We start from the raw sequence: 18849 nt of genomic DNA on the forward strand, positions 1-18849 counted from the left end.
TCTTCTTATCTTTCTTCCGGAGGAGTCGAGAGACCACTCACTGCGTATAGCAGCGGGTGCTTTGCCTGCAGTCGTTTCCTTGCTCCCTGGTGTTTTTGCCATACCACACCCGCTCGTTACCATGGCCGTGCTTTTGATGCCGCTTGTTTTCGTGGCAGTCCTGCTCCTCGCAAAATGGTACTCGAAGCCTAGCAAGACGTCGCCTTACCACAGCAAGGGCTTCCCGTCCTTCCTCGGTAACGCGCCCGGCTATGCAGCCAGCCCCATTTCGCTCATCCGTGAGGCGGGAGTGCGATGCGAAAGCGCCTTCTCAGTTCAACTACAAACGATCTACAACTGTTTACTTCGTACTATGAAGCTCAAAGTGGTTCATATCGACGTTTCGGAGAATGCCCCTTCATTCTGCCATGGAATGGTGAGCCCCCTTTGAGCCATCTCAACCTGGTTTGAGACATTCGTGGAACATCTTGTCTTAACGCACGAAACCAAGGGCGCCTCTCTCAACAAGATTGTCGATCTAGAATACATGAAAAACATCAGGGTTATGTTTGAATCTCTTCCCCGGTACATGGGTCGCGCCGAGGTGCAAGAGCACATAGCCAGATGCACCACGGACGAGACGCACAGCTGCGCGCTGGAGTGGACGACGAGGAGCGACGTCGAGCTGTTCGCCGGAGTCTCGGAACTGACGCACAATGTTCTTGTGAAAAGCTCGATGGGCGACGACTTTTGCGAGTCGGGCGACGAGCTCTTGGGTCTCGTGCGGTCGATGGAGCGCGACGCCGGCGACTTCTGGTGCTCGGCGCTTCCTGACTGGGCGCCTTACCCGCCCGCCCGACGCCTGCGCCGTGCTCGCGAACGGGTCAGGGAGATCTTCTGGGAAAGGCTCGGCCAAAGGCACGTAGATGCGAAGAACGGCGAGCTCGGATCCGACCTGCCGGACTACATCACGTACATGCTGCACGACAGGGGCACGGCGCCGCTGAGGCATTGCTTCGCTTCTCATCACACTGTCCTCATGTTGGCTTCCGATACCTCGACCGCCGCCGTGATTTCGTGGGTTGTCGTTTGCGTACGTGTCCCGGGAATGTAAGAGATTGCTCCGCAGAGACTGACAACGGTATCGTAGCTTCTGCGCCACCCAGACGTCATGGCTGCCGTCAAGAGAGATGCCCGGGGCGGGGCAGGCGACTCCGCACTGCTCCAGGCCTGCATCAAGGAGACGACGCGTTACTACAATGCAATGAAGCGCTTCCGGGCAGCGGCCGCCGCATCGCTGAAGTACGAGGACGCCGAAAGCTACCCGAACTTCGACACCTGGATGCCCGGACGCTGGCTCAACGCCGAGAACAAGCTGGTCGACCTCGGGGACAGGGGCAAGGAGCCCCAGTGCGCGGTCCTCGACGGCGGAGGTCGCCGGTGCCCCGGCGAGGAGATGGCTGCCATCGTCGTCACCCAAACTCTGACCACCTTTCTTCGCTGCTACGACATCGGATGGGTGACCCCAGACCAACCTCGGACTGTGCGTTTCGACGACCTCGACTTTGACAGGCTTGGCTCGCCATGGCTCAGGGTAAGTGGTCGAGTGTTTCCTTTTCGCCGTGTCGTCGACATTCTTTGCTGACGGTCCTCCAGAGCGGTCTAAGGGTGAAGATCTCTAGGCGAGTGTGGCCCGAGTTGATGGGTGGATGTTAAGGGAATATTGTGCCTGGGGTGAATGGGAGAGTGTCCGTGGATACGATATGATGAACACAGTCCCTGGTGACATCGAGGTCGATGACTAACAGGCGCATGCCAATCAAGTATACAATAACGCGGTCTAATGATACGGTCTCTGTAACGAGTTTAAATCCTGTGCTGTCTCTATGTTGAGAAATCTGTCTCAGAGGAAGGCCCTAAGAGATGATACGTCTTAGTAGCTCAGCCAAACGTACCTCCTTCAACATTTTTCTCGTCACTTACCGGCATTCCATCTCTCTGATACTTCAAGACTCAAACAGACAGTCGTCGATGTATCAAGAACAAACGAAGATGGAGAGGAACCTAGTAGGATAGAAAAAGACTAGGGGGCCAGGGGTACACTGATGGTAACGCCTCTCCTTGGTTTCTTGCCACTCGCTTCCAAGGGCGGAAGCGGGTGCCGCGAAACCGGTTCGACCAGCCATCTCTGCCTATAGCATTGGTTTGGAGGAACTCGACCGACAATGTGTTTCGTTGCGGGAAGAAAATCCTTTTTTTTTTTTCTCCCTGCGACAGAGAAGCTTGTCGGAAGCAAAAAAGCATCGCGCAAAAAGAGAAATTCGGTGGCCCCGGCTAGCCAATAAAGCAGCACCATGTTAGGCGGAAAACACAGAGCACGGTGACGAAGAGCTCCCGAAAGCGGTATTTCCGGGCTCCAGGATGCATCGCAGAGGTTCAAACAAGGCTTTCTGACAAAGTGAGCGCTGACTATTATAGTTGCGGCGCCAGGTGCCGACCGCCGGCCGGCGGCGAAGCGGGGTGGGGGGCCGGGTCGGACCTCCAAGTGGATACTCTTCGCATTCCGCCTGTCCGCATCCGTTAGACGCTTGCAATTACCGTGCGGCCAGGATGTGACGACGGAGGCTTGAATTTAGTGTTCATGTTCGGCAGCAGAAAGAGAAGTAGTAGACTCTCTTAAGGACTCGACTGCTTGGCCGAGGACGCTCAGCAACCGGCCAGCGGTAAGCTTGGGTTCAGGTGTTGCGAGGATGGGCGGTATGCAATTCACCATCGCCAATCTTCCAACAACATGGTAAAGAAGATGCGACGTATGGTATGGATATTCTTCCAACGATCTATTGTATTTACGGAGAATACATACATCGCTGTACACTTTAGCTGATCTCAGCCAACGCTAGGCATGCTTTTGAGGATCCCAATTCAGCAATAAAAAACCCGCTTCTGCTAATCGACACATTTGCTAACTGCCCTCATGTAGTGATCGTGACTGTCCCTTCCCGTGCGCCTAGAATGCCATAATAGTACAGCCACTCAGCAACATCTCTTCTGGCGATGGTATATCCAGGAGCCGAGTTCCCTACCCCGCCGATCCGTATCGCCTAGAGTCCGTAAGGTCGATCGTAGGTGAGGAGTGTAGGTCGAACGATAAGGCAAGAGCTGAAGCAAGGGTAATGGTGTCGGATGGCCTCCTCCATTGCGGATTTGTCGGCATCGGCAGACCGAACTTCCATGCTCGACGTGGATTCTGCCTCGCTGGCCTCAGTATCGGTTTGCGCCCCACTACTGGTGCTTGAGTCATCACTGCTTTCGTAATAGCTGCTGGTCTCGTCGTTCTCACTACTGAAAGATCTGTCGTAGCTGAGCTGTGTGGCGGTACGCTCACTGCTGGTGTCGCTGGACGTGTCGCTGGACGTGTCGCTGGAGATGTTGTCACGATCGATTGGATTTCGTCGACTTGGATCCGAATCTTCCTGTCTGCCCATAAACCATTCGTAAAGTGGCCTGGCCTTGACTGCGAGGGGATTCCACGATTGATAAATTTGTCTGGTGATGGAAATGGTGCCTATGCTGACGATCCGAGGCCTCTCCCGCGACCCAAGCTTTTCAAAGCCCGCCAAGAGTGCGGCAATGACCGTGAAAACGGCTTCTTCAGAGATGTAGGAATTTGCCATAATTCCTTGGGTATTGTCTGGGGCCCACTGGGTTCTGAAACCCCCGATACCGTATATGATGATGTGGACGGGTTCTCCCTCTAGCACTTTGGGGAAAAGGACGTCGATGAGAGTCTCCATGTCATCCAAACCTCCAGCCACAACTCGTAGGCGAGCGGCTTGATTGGGAGACAGTGTCCCCGTAATTTCCATCATGGTTTCTAAAAGCAACCTGTTTCTGACATCTGTAGGAACATCTGTGAGAATGTATTTTTGGAATAGTGCAATCAGACAAAAGTGACCGAAAGCATGGCGAACCTTGCGGCTAGTCCACAACCAAAACATACGAAAAAACACTCACAGACATGACAGACAAGAGTCGGATCATCCAGGGCATGCCTCAAGCACTTGAAAACCGTCAAACCAGTGACTCCGAAGAAGGCGACATGGCGTACGAGTATGTCGACAGTAGCATCCGGGTCGACAATCGTCGGCTTAGGTGGCCTGGGAGTATTACTGAAGCAGTTATATGCTAAAGCGACGATGAAAAGATGCAGTGGCGGAAAAGCGAATAGGCGAATTATGTCGAGTTGATGACATCCTGGACGCCAGGGTTGTGACACACCTGGACTTCGGAAGACAGGGAGGTCCGGTCGGCTAACCATGGCGTTGGGTGGAGGTTGGCGGATAACCAGTTGACAACAGAAGGAACCAAAACGTTGGATTTGGGTCGCGAGCAACGGAAATACAAAATGTACCATGTTGAAAAGTGAGTGGATGCCGTCGATTTCTCGAACGGTTGGTGATGTTAGTTAGGTACTATGAAGGAAGAGACAAGGTGAAACACAACTGAGAGGTGTACGTTGGCTTGCATCCATCCAGTTGAGTCGGAAGGAGAAGACAATGGATCGGGATTTGGCCGAGAGAAGGAACTTGGTGGAAGGCATGTCTGACCTCTCCTCCCAGCTAGATGTTTCCTTCCGCACGAACCTGGAATGGGTGCAAAGTCGAGAGTCTCAGACGACGAGCGGCCCTGCCCACATCCGCTGATGTTTCCCCAACATCAACCCCGGAACAGTCGTTGTCGCTGACCGGGCCTTGCCGCGACACCGGTGGATCTCGTCCCGTCCGACTCCACCGATCGGCTTCCGGCCCCTCCCCCTCGTCCCCACCTTCGCCGACGACCGCGGCTGTCACGCCTGCGACTACGTCTCATTACTGAGCACGTGAAACCAACATTAAAAGCTCTCTCCTTCGTTGTCAACGACAATAAAGCACTGTGATAGGTCCCTGCTGTGTGTGTACGAATAGTTGTAGCCATACCTTCGTAGCCTACGCTTCACCACCACCTACCTACCTTTCTTGTCTCGTTGTTACAAAGTGCTGCGAAACAACCGGGCGAAAGTCTGGGCCACGCTTGCGCCTCATGCTACGATGACGCTCGCCAGGGGGTACGTAACGAGCCATTCGTGTTGCTGTTATCATTGGCGCTGTTCCTGTTCAGGCATCGCATCCTTCATGTAAAGAAGCGAAGCGGGCCTGGGGGGCTGTGTATGGCCAGACGCTATGTATGCTATAGTGGTGGACGAGTTGCATAGAGTCTCAGAAAGTCGACTTTTAAGGACCATGGTTCAGACTCGATGACCGTATTTAGGCACTGCAGGGTAGTAAGTTACACAATTAACCTCTCGAGCAGGCCCATAAATACACGAGGGTAACAAGGAGGTCTATTTGCTGGCGCCTATGACATTTAGAGTGCGACCCAAATGGTGCATGTACAGAGTATAATAGGCCTTATGACTACATCTAGTTTATTGTGAATGCTCTCGCCAGGAACGCAACAGGAGCATGCTGTGCACTTGACCTAGTATCATCTAGACCTTCAACCGGCAGCATTCGTCACTGATCCGTCACAATCGCTATCAACCCCATAGTCGTGACAGAGATTGCAGTTTCCATTTGTCTACCGTTCGCAGTCTGCGCGAGTGTCACAGCCGTGACCAAAGCAGGACCCTATCCTCTTCGTCAACGAAGTACCGATATCGTGGGCCACCAGACAATCGCCAGCGGATTCATGTTCGGGCAGTTTGATATCCGGGTTGCGTCTGTTGATTCCTTTTGCAAAAAAGATCCTGGCGTAGGAGGGATCAAAGACGAACAGTGTTTCGTTCGTCGGGACATTTCTGACTTCCGCCGTAGCCGAAATCTCGTCTATCTTGATGACGTCCTCCGGGCCCATCAAAGCAGCTGCCCACTCGATTTGTTTTTTGATGTGCTTCGCAGTCTCGGGATCGAACCGAGTATCGATAAAGTACAGGTGCTTTGGGCCCGCTGCTGCAACGTACGGAGTGTCTGGCGCCACAATCTGGGGGCCATGCCACGAATCGACAAATCTTGGTACGTAGTTGACTCGGTACTCCTCTTGGTAGGTCGGAGAACCTTCGCACGCACGAAATATACCCAGCAACATGGCTATGATCAACTCAAAAAGCATAATAGTATAGCAGCAGTTTACTTATGAATCTCTAAAGACGAGGGAAACACAGAACTAGGCTTCCATTGACTGATTGAAAGAGAGTATGCAATGTCGGAATGGCAATGAGATGCCGGCTTGATAACACAATGTTCAAAAGCATGCCTCTTCTCTCTCTTTTTGATAGAAGATTCGGCCCCCTCTTTATATATTCAATAAAGACTTCGGAACAACGGCTGAATACGAGAAAGCGAACAACCAACAACCAACAAAAACAATTACCCACAACAGCCAACTACCAATAGCCGATTTCTAACGCCATGTTTCGGATCAAGCGGCACAACCGGTAGTCCCACTGGGTATCTAACCTTCCTTATTAGGCCGTGGGACATCAAAAACCACCCGTTAACAGCATTCTTTCACAAGGGTCTAATGTGCTTATCTTACAACACGTAATGGATTAACCAATGGGTACCCGAAGATGAAGGAGGAAATGAAATCCCTCAAGAGTTCGTTCATCTGCCATTCTACCTGAGAGACTGGTCTTTTGCCTGTCGTCGTGAGCGTCTCTTTGACTCTGACCGGGCCGACGTTGGGCCTATGGGACAGGGGAAAAGAATCGGACTAACACCTGTTGACGGTGCCGGCTGGGTGTAAACTGCCATCATAGCGCTTAGCTCGGCCTCATCGTCGCGTGCGTATACATGGGACGGGTGAAGATAAAGCACCGCTTGTTTCGCTCTGTCCGTGGAGCCGTCTGCATCTACGGGGTAGAATGACAACCTGGGCTTCTGGTTGTTAGGAGTGCTGTGTAGAGATGTCAGCTGAGGAGGTACTGTATGACCTGGCTGGCTGATCCGCCTCATTACGAGTTCTGCTCCAGACGGGCTTAGGTAGAATTCCAGGGTTAAGATTTGGGAGTCGCCACGCGGCAAATGACACGCAGCCGGTACAGCCAGGCGACAATCTGACTGTCGCTCTTGATCATATAACGTTACGCCTACTCCAATTCCTTATAACCCAGGAGTTGGAGGACAACCAAGCTAACCCCACTCTCCTGATCTAATTCAGCGCGCACGCAGCGCTCTAAGGGATAGATTCTGCCATGAATCAGTTGATATAAGTTTAACCACCAGCTCAAGACCTGTATAAGACGAAGAATAAGGATAGAAAATACGTCCTGGGGCTATTCATTTGTCTCTGAGCCTGCCTGGGCCTCTTACAGCGGGCATCCCAAAATAGTATTAACAGCCTGATTTGGAGGACGGATAGGTAAGAAAGGGTATAAAGTTAGCTTGATGATATAGAAACGTCTTTATGTCGGTTGCTTGTATCAATCTACATAACAAGTGGACATGTAGTAAAAGGCGCCAGGGTTATAAGTGTGGAACACTGGAAGGGAGCCTCCTTACAGCAGGGTATTTATACGTACCTCTGAGTACTTGCTGCCACTTCACGACTCTATACAAGCTTAAAGGTTATAGACTACTAGTTTTAAGTAGATAGGTTCCTTATATATGCCATAGGTAAGCTTCTCTATCTCGTCTGCATTGGGCCTTTTATAAGCACGCTCCGAGCCAGTCTTTACAGATATAATATATACTCAACCCTTTTATTTACTCTTTATGCATGCTTGAAAGTGCCCTGGGATACTGGGAAGCTGTCTCAAGAACCAGAACTAGCTACTAACCGCCTCCTATGGGCAATGAATACCTGGATATACCGTCAGCGATCTATTGCTATCACTAGAAAGTGTACTGAGCGTATCAGCAATCCGTCCAATATGCATGACGACAGGACCTCCGATATGTATATAGATTGACAGTTTGCATGGCAAAGCAGATATTGATCTTTACAGTGAGCGTCTACAACGCACGTCTACCTTCGAACTAGACGGCGCAACCTCGTCAATCTCCAGCTGGCCCTTCTGCAGACATACAAATGGGTGTCGGCGCAGTGGCAGCGTTTCCTCCGAATGGAGCATCCCACCTGCCCGGTCTCAGGCCCGTCAATTCAAACAGGCAAACCGGTCCAAGGCGATACTTCCGACGTAGTACGTCCTCGGAAGCGTGGGAACGCCGCCGTGAGTCGCGGACTTACTTTACAGTCAGTTTAGGGGTCCGTCCCTTGGTGGGGGTGGGGGTGGGGTCGGTGTGTCGGTGAGCGATAAGCTCGGGGTCCACTAAAATTTTCTCTGGCCTAGGACCTACTCTGCCGCCCCCGGAGCGCCTAAACTTTGCCTCTTCACTCTCTCGACGTCGCCCGGATCATCTTGCTTCGAGGCCAACACACACCACACAACCTCCCCAGCGACTGCGGACAGAAACCTGGACGCAGATAACCGTTTTTTCAAATTCCTCTAAAGCAGCATCCACTCAGCCCTCCGGCGCGGATCTCTCCGTTCTCACGAGGCGTCGACCGCCTACGAGTTACGCACTCGACCAAACCACGTCCCCAGGGGAGACGTACGCGCCGAATCCGGACATACACATCCCAGCCCCAAACAATGGCTCAAGGCGGCGTCAAATCCTCGTCGCGTCCTGCGCCGACGGGCAAGCCCAAGCAGAAGTCGACCAAGAACGCCTCGCGCGTGGCGAAGCCGCAAAAGGCCAAGGCCCACGGCTCCGCGGACAAGTTGCAGAAGAAGCTCGCCGCCGGCCTCGTCAGCCGGACGGAGAAGCTTCTCGGCGAGCGCGCCGGCCATCTCGAGCTCATCGGCAAGGGCAAAAAGGCCAAGGGTGCCAAAGACGAGAAGACGCACAAGGGTGGCAGCCGCAAGTACGGCTAAGGCTTGCTCGGCCTTTTCGATGGGAGCATGTTACGATCTGCATGGGCACGGCTTGAAAGAATGCTGCGCTTGATGTAGCAAAGAGGGCCACTGGGCACGACTCGGCAAAGGGCGGTGCTTCCGGGAGTTATCTCTATGCTGCCCGAGCCCCCGACCGGGGTGGATGGGGTTGGAAACTACAGGACGCACATCCGGGAGTGCGACGAAGCGCCTCGTAGCCGAGGCAGCGCCATGAAACTCCGCTAGCTTACATGGGATTGCGAGGATCGAGGGTGTTTGACGACTAGATACCCCCAAATAATGCAAAAGCCTGATGATTTCTGTTCAAAGACATGCCCGTGATGGTGTGGAGGATCAAGCATAGGGGTCGGAGTGGCTAGGTCAAGTCAACACTGGGCCATACGGCGTGGCTTCTATGCCTGGATGTTGATTATGTACAAAGACCACCCGCAATCAACTCTCCCCGATGAATGTTACCCAAGTGGGAAATGCGAAACTCGGCAGAGAAAGATGGAGAGTCTCACAACTGAGTGCAGAGATTTATCATGCCATTCAAAAGGTGCCAAAACACACATATGCCGTGCTGCATTTGCAACGCTGTGAGTCCGAAAACCGGAAAATGTATATCCCAAGGCGGCTTTGCATCTTTCGACAAGGGGGATCAAGAGGCAGTAGAGGAGTGGCAGAGCCGGAACACGTTGACCTTCTCGGAGCAACACAAGCACATCGATGCTCCAGGATTCAGACGTACAAATGATTAGGAAGGAATGGCTTCGTTCTGCTGGATCAAACACCATGCGACAGGCACCGACCCGAGCACGCTCACTCCAAGACGGCTGCAAGATGAGGAACAATACTGCGGAGAATGAGTGTCAAACGCGAGGGGTTCTCCTAGCACAGCCAAAGCCTCACTTGAGACTCGCGTTCAACCCTTTAGCCATGCACCGCCGCGCCTGGAAAAACAATAGGCTGCCCTACCCCCGCTGGATAGCCGTGCTGTGCTTCTCTCTGTAGAACTTACATTTTGATAAATGTACGTCGGTTAGTATGTTATATCCGTTACACTCTGGTAGTACATCTTGCCCGTGAACCATGGTACGGAAGCATGCGACATATCCCTCGGCATTACGCAATTCGACTCTCAAGGGCCGTATTCTGATACTCCAGCAGATCATGCAATAACACCATCCAACCAAGGGCCAGATCTGTATTGGTGTCTCGTCGAAACAAAACATACCGAAGAAGGTGTTATAGACAGGACTTTGCGGCGTCCGGGCCGAGTCAACAGGGTATGGGATAATAACGTTGCAGATCGCTGAGGGAAACATGATGCTTCAGACTTCGGGTGTTTCTCCAAGGATTTGCGGCGCCCGGGGCACTCGGACGCCCATGTGCTCCGTGTCGACCAAGATCCGTCCAGGAGCGTCGGCCCAAGAGGGGACCAAGATTCATAGCGAAATTCGGTTATTCGCAATCCCGAGAGGGAGACCCGAGATGCGATGGTGAAACCGACACCATGAGCAAACCAGGATATATGTCGTTGTGCCATCAAGCCAAGCAGGAGACTGGTTTCCCGTTTCTTTAGAGGGAGGGGGAAGGGGTGCAGGAGGCGATACTTGCGCTGTTTGTCGTCAGTGAGGGATGGCCAAGGAAACTCATGTAAGAAAACGTACTTCCGTGGTTTTGATTCAAACCGGAAACCACCATGTATCATGTTCTTTACGATGGTGTCATATTTGTGAGTAGTAACACACTGTAGGAGTTGTATATCTTACACGACCGCTCTCTAAAACTATCGGTTACACTTCGATAGCACGTCTTGCATGTCCAAAATAGCAACGTCGCGTAGACCACATAACCATTATGCGTTATGATATGTAAGCATCGGTAGAAATACATAATAAATGAAGTGTTTTGTACATAGGGCATGAAGCCTCCGCTCAGTAAATGGCATTCGCCCTCTTCAGCCGACGCCCAGGAGTCCGCTTCTGCTGCTTGCCAATTACCGGTGGCCCAGGAATGGAGTACTTGATGTTGTCCTGGTAGATGTTGATCTTGATGCCCGCGTCGCTGGCCTTGTACAGCTGCGTGCCCTTGACGCCGGAGGGCTTCTCGGACCCGCCGCCCTGGACGTCGATGTTGATGCACTGCGGGTAGTTCTGCGCGCCGCCCTCGCGGCCCGCGTCGTGGAGCGCGATGGTCTCGTGGCGGAGGACGTACTGGCCCTCGGCGATCTCGGACGGGATCGTCAGAGTCCAGGAGTTGTTCTTGGCGATCATCACGTCCGAGGCCCACTTGCCCGGCGCCGTGGAGCCGTCCACGAGCCCGACGGCGTCGACCTTGAAGAACTGCAGGTTCGCCTTGTCGACGTTGGCGCAGTCGCCGTTGCAAGGGGCGAGGTAGTCCATCACGGGCCCGCGGTGCGAGACGGGCCACGGGGTCCAGAAGACGGTCACGTTCGAGCCTGCCGTCACCTTGGCGGCGATGGGCGCCGGCTTCGCGCCGACGTGGCAGATGATGTCCGGGTCTGAGTACTTGTCGGCGGAGACGAAGCCGTTGGACAGGTCCTGGGGAATGGACCAGCCCACAACCTTTGGCGGGGGGTTCTGGAACTGCATCGAGGGATTGTAGCCCTCATAGCTGGAGAGTGATTGGGTTAGTGAACACGAATTGTCAGAGTGAGTGAGACACTGGTTCCAGGCTTACAAGACTCCGTCTGCCATGACTCCTGTTACCGTGCCGTGGGCATTGGCGGCGTGAAGCATAGCCGAGACTAACAGGGCATACTTCAAAGCAGACATTGTGAGAACCTTCATATGGACTACGTGACGACGGCGTCAATGAGCACTATGGCCAAGTGGCGGCTTGTGCAATTTTGAAAAAGAAAAGATGAAAAAAGATGAGCTGATATTGTAGAGTTGCCGGCTGTTATATATGTTTTCGAAGTGAGCCTCGAGCCTTTATGAGCCACAAAGGAGCGTAAGAGTTGGCCAGCGCGCTATAGGAATACGAAGGAATATGCTTTCGGAACGAGGCGCCGATATAAGAAGAAGTCCCTAGGACGACCATGTATTATAAAACATGCCAGGCCGCCAGCTGGAGGAGTCGCGGCTGTAAAGTTCCCCAGACATGCTTCGGCCATCCAAACAAAGCCATCGCGCCAACCCCCCTGCGCTGATGTTTCGGACCACACATAGATCGCAGGTGTAAAACATCAGACACGGAGGGAACGATAACCTCAAATGCTTGGCCGGGATCTCGAGAAGTATGATTGGCAAGAACCACATCTGCGCCATCGAGAATGCTGGCCCTTGGGCATCACTTGGTCATGTACTCTGTTTCAAGACTGGAGTAAACGATTGTCCAAGTCGGGGTTGTTTCTCGCAGGGTGTCCGTGCTAGCACCCTTCTCAACCTCATAGAGTTATCTTCCGACGACTTCTTACGTTCTTCTTGTTGTAGATTGCAAAACTTTGTTCCGACCCCGGACGGCATGCCTATCCTGGCCAGATCGGATATCTCCACATTTGTGAGTCGACTCCTCACTATCACTGACTTCTTCTCAACTACTTCCTGATCCGGCAGTGGCCTCGCCTCCCGCATCGAGGCCCTCTGCAATAATTTCCGTGCGGCAATATTGTATTCGCTCATCTGTTTGATATATGGCAAAACTTTATGACCGTTTCATCTCTCCAAGGGGTGTTCATCTCCTCACCGAGCGCTGCATCAGCCAGCATGAAGCGTCTGCAACGAAACTTTGGTTTGCCTTCCGTCTCTCGGTGATTCGATGTCAACGCTCAGTATACTTCGCGTGTGATGAGTTGACAGGTGAAAGTAGGTACCGATTGCGTCGCTTGAGAGTTGTAATCGCCAAGATGACTCCTACAGGAGCCAAGCCTGCTACCCCCCCCATCCGTACATGTGCGTCAGGAGAACTGCTTCGATGACGTGCACCGCCGAGTGCGGTTCGATATGGTGTTCTGTCGTTCTCACATCCGAAAGCTGTGTCCACCTCTAGACTTTGCCAAATGCTCGCTGATTATACTATTCCCTTGGCGCTGACTCAGGGGCCGATATATAGAACTTGGCAGCAGACGAATGCATTTCGATGGCCCATCCTCATAACTCCGTAACGCCGCCAAAGAAGAAAAAAAAATGGCGAAAACCAAGTTCTAGGCCATGGCGGAAAGCCGACCACCCGAAAGTAAATTCGTCACGTTACAACAACTCAAAATCGTCCAGCTTGTCGCGGTACTTCATGATGTTCCGCTTCACCTTGCTACCCACGGTCCATGTGACAAAGTCTTCCATGCTGCGGGTTACCAAGAAGGCTGGATCGACGCAGGTTTCTGTACCGACACGGACGTGTCCTTGTTCGATGAGTTTCGTCGCTGCCTGTACGGTCTCGGCCATACTGTGATCCCAGTCAGCATCACGCTCGCCTTGAGAAGCGTATTGTAAATCCATACCGGAGGCGAGTCATGACGACGGGGAGACGCCGTCTTGCGAACGCGCTGACCGTGACATTGTGCTCGACAGCTGACAGCTTCGAGGCCGTGGACAGAATGCCCATGTCGTACAGCTTGTCGAGGAGAAGCTTCTCGTGCTTTCGGCGGGCCGCATTTTCCGGGGGCATGAGACTAATTCTGTGTGCGAGCTGACGGATGGACTGGAAGCCAGTGTCAGTTACTGCAGGAGTGTATGTTCGACCGTGGCGTATGCTCAAGGCGGATCAGTAGCTGTCCAACTTACGCCGCATAGTCTGTTGTATTTATGCTGTCCACGTTTGTCAGTACCTCTTGGCGATGCAGAGGGTCCGGAACAGTACTCACATAATCTTCAGGCTTCTGGATCATATATCTGCGCACCTGTTTGCATGTCAGAACTCATGGCAGACAACAGTCACTTCTGGAATTTGTCGTACCACTGAGGCATCGCGGTGATCGCCATCCTATCACAATCGTTGTTAGCACATGCGCCTCATCTTGGTGAAATGCGCAAGCGGCGGTGATCTCCGTACCTGCTTGTACGTGATGAAGTCATGCTTCCGAAGAAGCTTCTGCTCGTGATACTTGAGTTTGCGGACCATGTTGGGCTTTCGGTGTCTCGAGTTTCCAGCTTGGTATGGCGGATGTCGACGGTGACCGGTCGTCTGGAGAAGAAAAAGTTCTGGGGCCGAGGCGGGACAAAATCCTTATCGGTCTTATCGCAAAAAAGTGGAGCGGAAGGTTCCGTCGGTGTACCAAAGAATTTCCGTGACAGCTTCAACCTTAGCAACAGACCACGCCTCGACCAAGAACCTCACAAAACCGGCTATGCCTCCCAGATTGCCGTTTCTTTCGGCCGTCAAGGCCCCGGGTGCCTTCATGTCCCGGATTGCACGACCCTTCTCTTCAACTTCTGCCAACACCCGTGCGTCAATGCCTCCCTTATCAACCTCCCTAGTCCCGGCGCGCCATAGCTAACGCCCCTCGCTGCAGAGTCCTCTGACCCGATCTCGAATCTCCTGGACCTTGACGAGAAGCCTGAGGTACACTCGACCGAACGCATCCGTGGCATAATCAACCAGGGCGGCAAGGCGCGCGTCGAGGGAGTTGCCGCCCGCAAGCGCACCATGGTCGAATCTCTCCGCGAGAGGAAGATCAGCGACGACTACATCAAGCAGATGCCGCGTCGCTGGCGCGCTGGTGAGATCTACGCGCCTCATGACCTGAGTTCCGTTGAGATGGAAAAGTGGCGCAAGTCGAAGCGGCCCAATGTCGATGTCATCGACCTCCTGGGCATCAACCCCCTGGACCATTACAGAGTACGTAGTGCTTGCCAACCGCAGGGCCTCACAATGCTGACAATGCTTTACAGAATTTCTCCATGGTTTCCGAGTATATGACTGCGTTTGGACAGATTGACCACTCGAACAACACGGGTCTGCGGCCAGTGAACCAGAGAAAGATGGCGAAGGCCATCAGGAGAGCGGTCGGCATGGGTATCCACCCCAGTGTGCACCAGCACCCCGAGCTGTTGAGGAAGAAATTCCGCCTCAATGCATCATGGAAATAGATTTGGATAAGGATGCAGCTTGCATGGTCCATGTGGTATCGTCTCCGGGCATGGGGGTAGTCTCGTGTATGAATTGTACAACATTTTGGCGTCTATTATAAATGTACAGATACAAGAAGCTTCTCTCGCACTTTTCTTTTGTACATATCATGCCTTTAGCACCCGCTGCAGCTTGAACTTCTTCAACTTCTCCGCCGTGTGATAGTAGCGGACCTTTTCGACCTCGGCCCATTCTTCCGGGAACTGCTTCTTTGCCCACGCCTCGAACTCACGCTGTAGCTTTTGGCCAGGCAGTGCGTTGAAAGGGATGCCCAGTCTGTTGAAAGTTAGCTGTCAAGTCGAAAAGGGAATCCGAACAGGTCCTACTCACGTCATCGCATCGGGTCCATACCCCACAGCTCGCTTCATGGTCCTGATTGTGCTCTGCACTTCCTGTAGGTTGCCATTGCCTGCAAGGCCTCCGCAGTAGGCGGCGAACACCGCTGGAGGGATGTCGATCTCCATCTTTTCCATCTTCTTCCAGATGTCTCGCGCAATCTGGTCGCCGAAGGCTTTGATTTCGCAGAGGAAAAACACAATCTCGAGACTGTTGTATGATGGGCCTTCAGCTGAACGAACAATTTCCTGCCAGAACTCAAGTCCAATGCTTGGCTTTCGGCATGCCCCGTACGCAATCATCAAAGCGTTAAACATCTTGGTGCTTGGTTGAATCTTGGTGTCCATCTTCAGCATGTTATGGACCAACCTGAGGCTATCCAGGTCGGGACACCGGCCCATGCCTTCGAGGCATTGCACATAGTTGTCGCTGTTGGGGTGGAACGCCGGGCTGACATGCTGACGCATGTGGCCAAAGACGTGAACTGCCATGTCGGCTCGGTTACGATCGAAAAACCCATCCATGAGCCTCATGCGGCTCTCGACGCTGGTTTCCTGGAAGAACTGCCGCAAGATAGTATAGGCATCCCAGACCCTTGAGGTGCTGTTCTTCTTGTCTAAACAGTACGTCACAAAGGCGTCTCTGACAGATCGCCGTTGTTCGTTGCTGTGCTGGAATACATTGAGCGAGAGGGTGTCGATGATCTCAAACTGTTGGTCGTTTTTCAGGAAAACAGTGCATAACGCAACCACCGTCTCTGGATCCAGTGTTTCGATGCGCTCCTCTATAATATCCAACATTTCGCGTATCGCCTTGAAATCCAGTTTGGTCTGGTAACATAACGCCTGTAGGTATTTGTTGACCAGAGGCAGGTCGTCCTCTCCGTTGAGCTCTGTCTTTGGGAGCTCCATGTATGCCGCCCTTGCCCCGGCCAGGTCTTTTGCCCGGATCTTGAAGTCCATCTGGAGAAGATACGTCTTCGCATCAGGTCGAATGCCGAGCTCGCTGGAGAATGAGACGAGTCTATCCGCCAGGTACGGGTCATTCTTCTCGATTGCAACCTCCAGGAGACCATTGATGGTTTGTATGTCTGGCAGGTGAGAACTGTCATCAGGGTTGTGGCGAGCAACGACTTCGAACATGCCCTTGATATCATCAAGACCTTTCCCCATCGATAGTACGGCCCACTGATAGATGACGTCCCAATGCTCTTTGCTCGGATTCTCGTCGATAAGCTTCTTGAAGATCGGCGCAGACCAGCCACCTTGGTTATTTCTGACTGAGAAGTGCAGAATCTCTTTGAAAGTCCTAGGGCTCTGCAGTTTGTCGTCCACAGCCGGCCTCAGAAACCACTTTTTTGTTTCCAAAACGTTATTCTTCTTCGCATAGAAGGTTGTCATGACCTCGTGAAACCTTGATGTAAAAGGCACCCCAAACTCTTCGGCCTTTGTGGCAGCGGCAAGCAGCTCTGCCTCACGCCCTTCTTCCGCCAGGCCTTGCAGGACGTTGATCCAAAGGCTCTGGGCGTTCGGTCGCTCCGCCTCTGGCAGCTGAGTCCAGTGTTGCTGCAAAGTAGACAAGGCTTCAGTCGAGGCGCCAAACAGCGTCAGAGCAATGAGATAAGACTCGAAGTCATCCGCGGCACCAGGATCTGTTGGGTCCAATGCCCTTTCCTCCTTGATCACATCGTATAAGAGCCTGGAGAACTCCAGGTGGTCTGCTGTATCTTCCTTTGGCAACTTCAACAAGGCCTCACGGGTAGCTCTCAAGTCCGCCAATGTCAATCCTGGTCCCGGCTCGTCGTCCTTGTTTTCGACCAGATATCTCAGTAGGGTCCGGCAGTGCAACGCTTGTGTGCTGTTGACAACAACGTTGTAGCGCAGTTTGTACGTGAACATTTTCCGAAATGCTTGGACAAGTTCCGTCCTTGATGGAGGCCGTACACTCTCCAGGAGGTTATTCCTCCATATCAGGACCGTCGTCCACCCAGGCTCATACTCTGGATTCTTGATCTGTTTCGGGGGCTTCTGCAGGATGCCAAATAACGTCCGCCGCTGGGCTTGTCGGGATAAGGATACCGTCGATGCTACCGGGAGCTGCGTATGGCGGCATGCTGGTCGGGAGAGTATCGAGCACGCGGGGACGCATCCCTTTGGAACGAGGACACGTCGGCAGACATGGCGGGCTATTTGCGCCCTCATGGTGTGGGATCAGTGCTTCGATTAAAGCGTTCTGGAGGACCGATCAGCTGCGTCAATCGCAGTAGTAAAGCTTCCAGAGGACGTACCTGGGCATCTCCAGACCTACTTACAGTATGCGCGGCATGTGGTGAAGCTCAATGCCGGCTACCAAAGCTCTCAAAGATTTGCGATTTGAATTTGGAGATACTGGAGCTTCAGGACTTGGAAAGCGTGGTAGCTGCCACCAAAATGCGACCCGCGCTTGGAAAGAGTTGCCGTAGTTTAACCGAGATTAGTCATACACTGGATTGCCCGGCATCTTCGGGGTCAGCCGGCATGACATTCATTCTCAAGACATGAACTGTATATTTATTGACACGACATTGTTCTCTTGAAACATTGTCTGTGGTTGAACTTGACTTGTGCATTGCTGAGAGTTTCGGAGTGGTACCGCTCGCGATACAGCATAGGATCCAAAACAACTATCTACACTGCCTTACAACATGAACAATGTTGCCTCGTAGCCGGTAACCCAACCAAATAAAGAATCAACGGATGGATTGTTCATGAGGCGACTGAGCAACTGGTTTCAACATGAATTTGGTAGGTTGACTCACGACCATGACGATGTTGAATTTCAACCCTCACAGCTTGGATGTAGGTGACATCCTCGTAACCTATACGTCGTGATCGAGACGTCACACAATACCCTCACACTGCTTTGAGGCTGGGATGACACTATGCAGGCAGCACGACCCTCGGAATATCAAGCAATGCCAGATGGGATCTCGATTATGGATTTTTCATATTCTAGACGAGCTGGAGTATTACCTCCTGAGGGTCGGGCCCAAGACCTGTCGGGCATGACTGAAGTCCCACTTGAAGCTGGCGTAGGGCCGTAATTGACGGCTCGTTGTCAAGGGTCACTCGCAGCCTCAGCATTAGGTGGCATGAAGGGAAAACCACCGCTCAGACCAAAGATGAAGTCACTAAAAAGCTAAGCAATTGCTCGGATGACAGAAGTGAACCGTGCGAGGTAAGAGGCGAGAGGAAGGAATGATTAGAGAACCCATTTTCAACTTCTTATGAAAGGTAACTGCACTTTGTCTCGGTCATTGTGCAGTGGCATCACAGACGTCGGTTCATCAAGTGGGAGAGTACGCTTCGAAGGCGTTGTATTTAAGTAAGTACCAGTATCCTTTAGTAGGAACTTTGTCATGATCATCGTTACTTACCTGAAGTAGTTCCCCTGAGAGTCGAACACCCAACATGCAACCAGCCGCTACAAGATTGTCCCAAGGAACAGAACCCCGCAGCCTGCTAAAAAACACCGACAAGCTGCTG

The 18849-nt window shown here is 52.6% G+C and overlaps 8 protein-coding genes across 8 annotated transcripts; 3 read left to right on the forward strand and 5 right to left on the reverse strand.

Annotated features, from left to right (window-relative positions):
* Nucleotides 1–121: 121 nt before the first annotated feature.
* Nucleotides 122–1695, forward strand: LY79DRAFT_514587 (cytochrome P450; the record flags this gene model as incomplete). The annotated part of the gene is made up of 4 exons (XM_060554632.1): nt 122–415; nt 491–1072; nt 1130–1573; nt 1636–1695. The coding sequence occupies 4 exons, from the start codon at nt 122–124 to the stop codon at nt 1693–1695; spliced, it is 1380 nt and encodes a 459-aa protein (XP_060414568.1).
* Nucleotides 1696–3080: 1385 nt separating this feature from the next.
* Nucleotides 3081–3773, reverse strand: LY79DRAFT_685750 (uncharacterized protein; the record flags this gene model as incomplete). Its single annotated transcript, XM_060564647.1, has 1 exon — nt 3081–3773. One exon carries the CDS (start codon nt 3771–3773, stop codon nt 3081–3083), a length of 693 nt encoding a protein of 230 aa, XP_060414569.1.
* A 1554-nt stretch (nt 3774–5327) lies between these two features.
* On the reverse strand, nt 5328–6267 carry LY79DRAFT_552262 (uncharacterized protein). The gene has a single exon (XM_060557706.1). It carries the CDS (start codon nt 6124–6126, stop codon nt 5596–5598), a length of 531 nt encoding a protein of 176 aa, XP_060414570.1. The 5' UTR covers nt 6127–6267; the 3' UTR covers nt 5328–5595.
* A 2087-nt stretch (nt 6268–8354) lies between these two features.
* On the forward strand, nt 8355–9388 carry LY79DRAFT_552263 (uncharacterized protein). Its single transcript, XM_060557707.1, has one exon. The coding sequence runs from the start codon at nt 8612–8614 to the stop codon at nt 8891–8893; it is 282 nt and encodes a 93-aa protein (XP_060414571.1). The 5' UTR covers nt 8355–8611; the 3' UTR covers nt 8894–9388.
* Nucleotides 9389–10833: 1445 nt separating this feature from the next.
* On the reverse strand, nt 10834–11694 carry LY79DRAFT_589890 (family 61 glycosyl hydrolase; the record flags this gene model as incomplete). Its single annotated transcript, XM_060561076.1, has 2 exons — nt 10834–11533; nt 11600–11694. 2 exons carry the CDS (start codon nt 11692–11694, stop codon nt 10834–10836), a joined length of 795 nt encoding a protein of 264 aa, XP_060414572.1.
* A 1373-nt stretch (nt 11695–13067) lies between these two features.
* Nucleotides 13068–14040, reverse strand: LY79DRAFT_181744 (uncharacterized protein). The gene is made up of 6 exons (XM_060551311.1): nt 13913–14040; nt 13817–13843; nt 13725–13760; nt 13645–13668; nt 13362–13561; nt 13068–13306 (listed from the first exon to the last, which is right to left on the reverse strand). The coding sequence occupies exons 1-6, from the start codon at nt 13979–13981 to the stop codon at nt 13111–13113; spliced, it is 552 nt and encodes a 183-aa protein (XP_060414573.1). The 5' UTR covers nt 13982–14040; the 3' UTR covers nt 13068–13110.
* A 167-nt stretch (nt 14041–14207) lies between these two features.
* LY79DRAFT_669367 (ribosomal protein S18) lies at nt 14208–14949 on the forward strand (the record flags this gene model as incomplete). The annotated part of the gene is made up of 3 exons (XM_060563629.1): nt 14208–14304; nt 14373–14698; nt 14752–14949. The coding sequence occupies 3 exons, from the start codon at nt 14208–14210 to the stop codon at nt 14947–14949; spliced, it is 621 nt and encodes a 206-aa protein (XP_060414574.1).
* Nucleotides 14950–15096: 147 nt separating this feature from the next.
* On the reverse strand, nt 15097–17526 carry LY79DRAFT_514570 (pentatricopeptide repeat domain-containing protein; the record flags this gene model as incomplete). The annotated part of the gene is made up of 2 exons (XM_060554630.1): nt 15097–15265; nt 15320–17526. The coding sequence occupies 2 exons, from the start codon at nt 17524–17526 to the stop codon at nt 15097–15099; spliced, it is 2376 nt and encodes a 791-aa protein (XP_060414575.1).
* Nucleotides 17527–18849: the final 1323 nt, after the last annotated feature.

The sequence above is a fragment of the Colletotrichum navitas genome (genome assembly GCF_030913465.1).
Source record: "Colletotrichum navitas strain CBS 125086 chromosome Unknown LY79scaffold_26, whole genome shotgun sequence".
NCBI lineage: Eukaryota > Fungi > Ascomycota > Sordariomycetes > Glomerellales > Glomerellaceae > Colletotrichum > Colletotrichum navitas.

Excerpts from the sequence above, each read along its gene's own strand:
- LY79DRAFT_552262 (XM_060557706.1), bottom strand. The coding sequence starts at position 6,126 with ATGCTTTTTGAGTTGATCATAGCCATGTTGCTGGGTATATTTCGTGCG.
- LY79DRAFT_552263 (XM_060557707.1), top strand. The coding sequence starts at position 8,612 with ATGGCTCAAGGCGGCGTCAAATCCTCGTCGCGTCCTGCGCCGACGGGC.
- LY79DRAFT_181744 (XM_060551311.1), bottom strand. The coding sequence starts at position 13,981 with ATGGTCCGCAAACTCAAGTATCACGAGCAGAAGCTTCTTCGGAAGCAT. Across the intron at positions 13,844-13,912 it reads ACTTCATCACGTACAAGCAG|GATGGCGATCACCGCGATGC; the intron begins GTACGGAGATCA and ends CGATTGTGATAG. Across the intron at positions 13,562-13,644 it reads AATACAACAGACTATGCGGC|TCCATCCGTCAGCTCGCACA; the intron begins GTAAGTTGGACA and ends ACTGGCTTCCAG.